The sequence below is a fragment of the Acyrthosiphon pisum genome, chromosome A1, assembly GCF_005508785.2.
Source record: "Acyrthosiphon pisum isolate AL4f chromosome A1, pea_aphid_22Mar2018_4r6ur, whole genome shotgun sequence".
NCBI lineage: Eukaryota > Metazoa > Arthropoda > Insecta > Hemiptera > Aphididae > Acyrthosiphon > Acyrthosiphon pisum.
The window spans coordinates 140,194,640-140,196,548 of record NC_042494.1 but is presented as its reverse complement, the minus strand read 5'-3'; the positions used below and the strand labels follow the sequence as shown (position 1 = coordinate 140,196,548).

The 1,909-nt window shown below is 26.6% G+C and overlaps 2 protein-coding genes across 12 annotated transcripts in view; one reads left to right on the top strand and one right to left on the bottom strand.

Annotated features, from left to right (window-relative positions):
- LOC100166845 (MATH and LRR domain-containing protein PFE0570w) overlaps positions 1–1,909 on the top strand; it is a 71,700-nt gene that overhangs the window by 45,252 nt on the left and 24,539 nt on the right. The window lies entirely within an intron of this gene.
- LOC100574756 (NKAP family protein UM04995) overlaps positions 1–1,909 on the bottom strand; it is an 8,951-nt gene that overhangs the window by 5,623 nt on the left and 1,419 nt on the right. Inside the window, exons 1-2 of one of the 5 annotated variants that reach the window (XM_029488446.1) lie at positions 1,168–1,388; positions 425–486 (exon numbers count right to left, since the gene is read on the bottom strand). The exons of 2 other annotated variants lie outside the window; for them this stretch is intronic. In XM_029488446.1, coding sequence (XP_029344306.1) covers positions 425–465 — 41 coding nt within the window. In that variant the 5' untranslated portion in view covers positions 466–486; positions 1,168–1,388. Of the gene's footprint in view, positions 1–424; positions 496–1,167; positions 1,389–1,909 lie in introns of those variants that run through there. 2 more of the 5 variants (XM_008183514.3, XM_029488447.1) reach the window with 2 other exon arrangements.

The window sequence follows — 1,909 nt, the reverse complement described above, 5'->3', positions numbered from 1 at the left end:
GTCCACCTGTTCAAAGTTTAAATATTTTGTTTTTACATTTTAGTAAAATTAAGAATTTTCAAGAAACAAAATTTGATAAGTATAGATTCTTATTTAAGGTTTAGATCTGACAGAATTGGTCAGGTTGTTTCGCTGATATATCTCACATGTTAACATTTTGAACGCTTGATTTTTAATAATACATATCAAAATAAAGTATTTTTAATTATTTTAATTATATAATATTATAGTAGTATATACACTATTCAGAATAAGAACAGACCGCATTGCAACTAAGGTAACTTTTTGGCCGATTCGTTAATTATTCGGTATCCAACAGTGAGTATTTGTGGAGGCAGCCCTAGTGGGGATGGATGTGCGAACAACGTGTTTTCGTCTGCAGCCTGGTCTGTTCTTATTCCGAATAGGGTATAGTACCAGTTACCTTTTAGTTTGAGAACTTTTTGTTTTGTCCATTTTGTCCATTTTTGTCAGAAATTAATTTTTCTAGATTAAAAAAAAATTATATTAATGTAGGTATCAGTACAAAATTAATATCTAGTACTATTTAGAGTCTATCATAGAATTTATTATTATAAATAGATTACAATTTACAACTGTCATATAGTGATTTCAATAAGCAAAAGTAACTGGATAAAAAAGTATATTAGTATCTTAAAATTAACATAGTATGTTTATTTGCTCTTGGTAAAATTTGAAAAGGTAGACAGGAAAATATTTGTAAGAACATAAATACTATACACATTGTGTTACTTTAGTGTTTGGGTTCGGTAACTATACCTTCTAAGAAAAAGCATTGATTAAATATTATACTGTATATTTAATCAATGGTAATAGTATTGATTTTATAATAAATACATAATAATAATTATTGTTTAATTGATGGTTTTATAAATAATTTGTTTCATTATTGAAGAGGTACCTACAAGAACTAATAATCATGCCTCAGAAAAATGTTATAAGGTACTCGGCGGTAATATCACAATTAAAATGAAGATAACATTAAGTTTTTAGTTTTATTTTATCCTAGGCTAGTCGTCTACCTACACTCATTAAAAAAAACATTTTAAAAAGTAGGTATTCGTGAAGAATATCTATACATAAGTGTGTTTAATTTAAAATTATATAAAATAGTATAGGTAATAACCTACAAACCAGCATACTTACAGAAAAAAACATTAAAGCCAAGAAAACTATATTATAATTATATCAAATTAATTTACAGCAACAGGAACAATAATAATCATACAGCATAAATTTGTCCAACTTAAAGAATTGAAAATATTTTGTTATGCAACCATCTACTTATATTTATTAAGTACCTCATTCGATACGAATATGATCAAAAAGTTTACAATAAATATGAACTACTTAGGAAATCTATAACTTATTATCGTCATTGAATGTCAATTAGCAATCAACAACCTTATATTATTATCATTTATCAATAATCATTAATCAAATAAAATGCGGTTCGTTTGTTTAACAATAATAACATGTAGGTACCTAATGACTAATGAGCAACTAAAGCACTTAAACAATATACTAGTATAAATTATGATTGAGAATATTTACATCGTTCAATCTTTTTTTATCTATATTATAATATGACCATAAATTAAAGAATTCATGAATATCATGACGTGACAGGTCAGATAATACGACATATTTACTCCATTACGATTTACGAAAAATTTGTCATATATCTTAATAAAATACTAAGTCCACGCCATTATTTCCATTCGGTACAAAATACGATTTGCTGACGTTTAAATGTTTAAAACACGTGTTTGTGTCACGTACTATTATGTATACACCATATGAAACCATGAAATTGTGTTGATTGTTATGGCTAGTTTAAACGCGTTGGACTCTTCAATGTCGATACGTTTTGATCACCGTCTTTTTC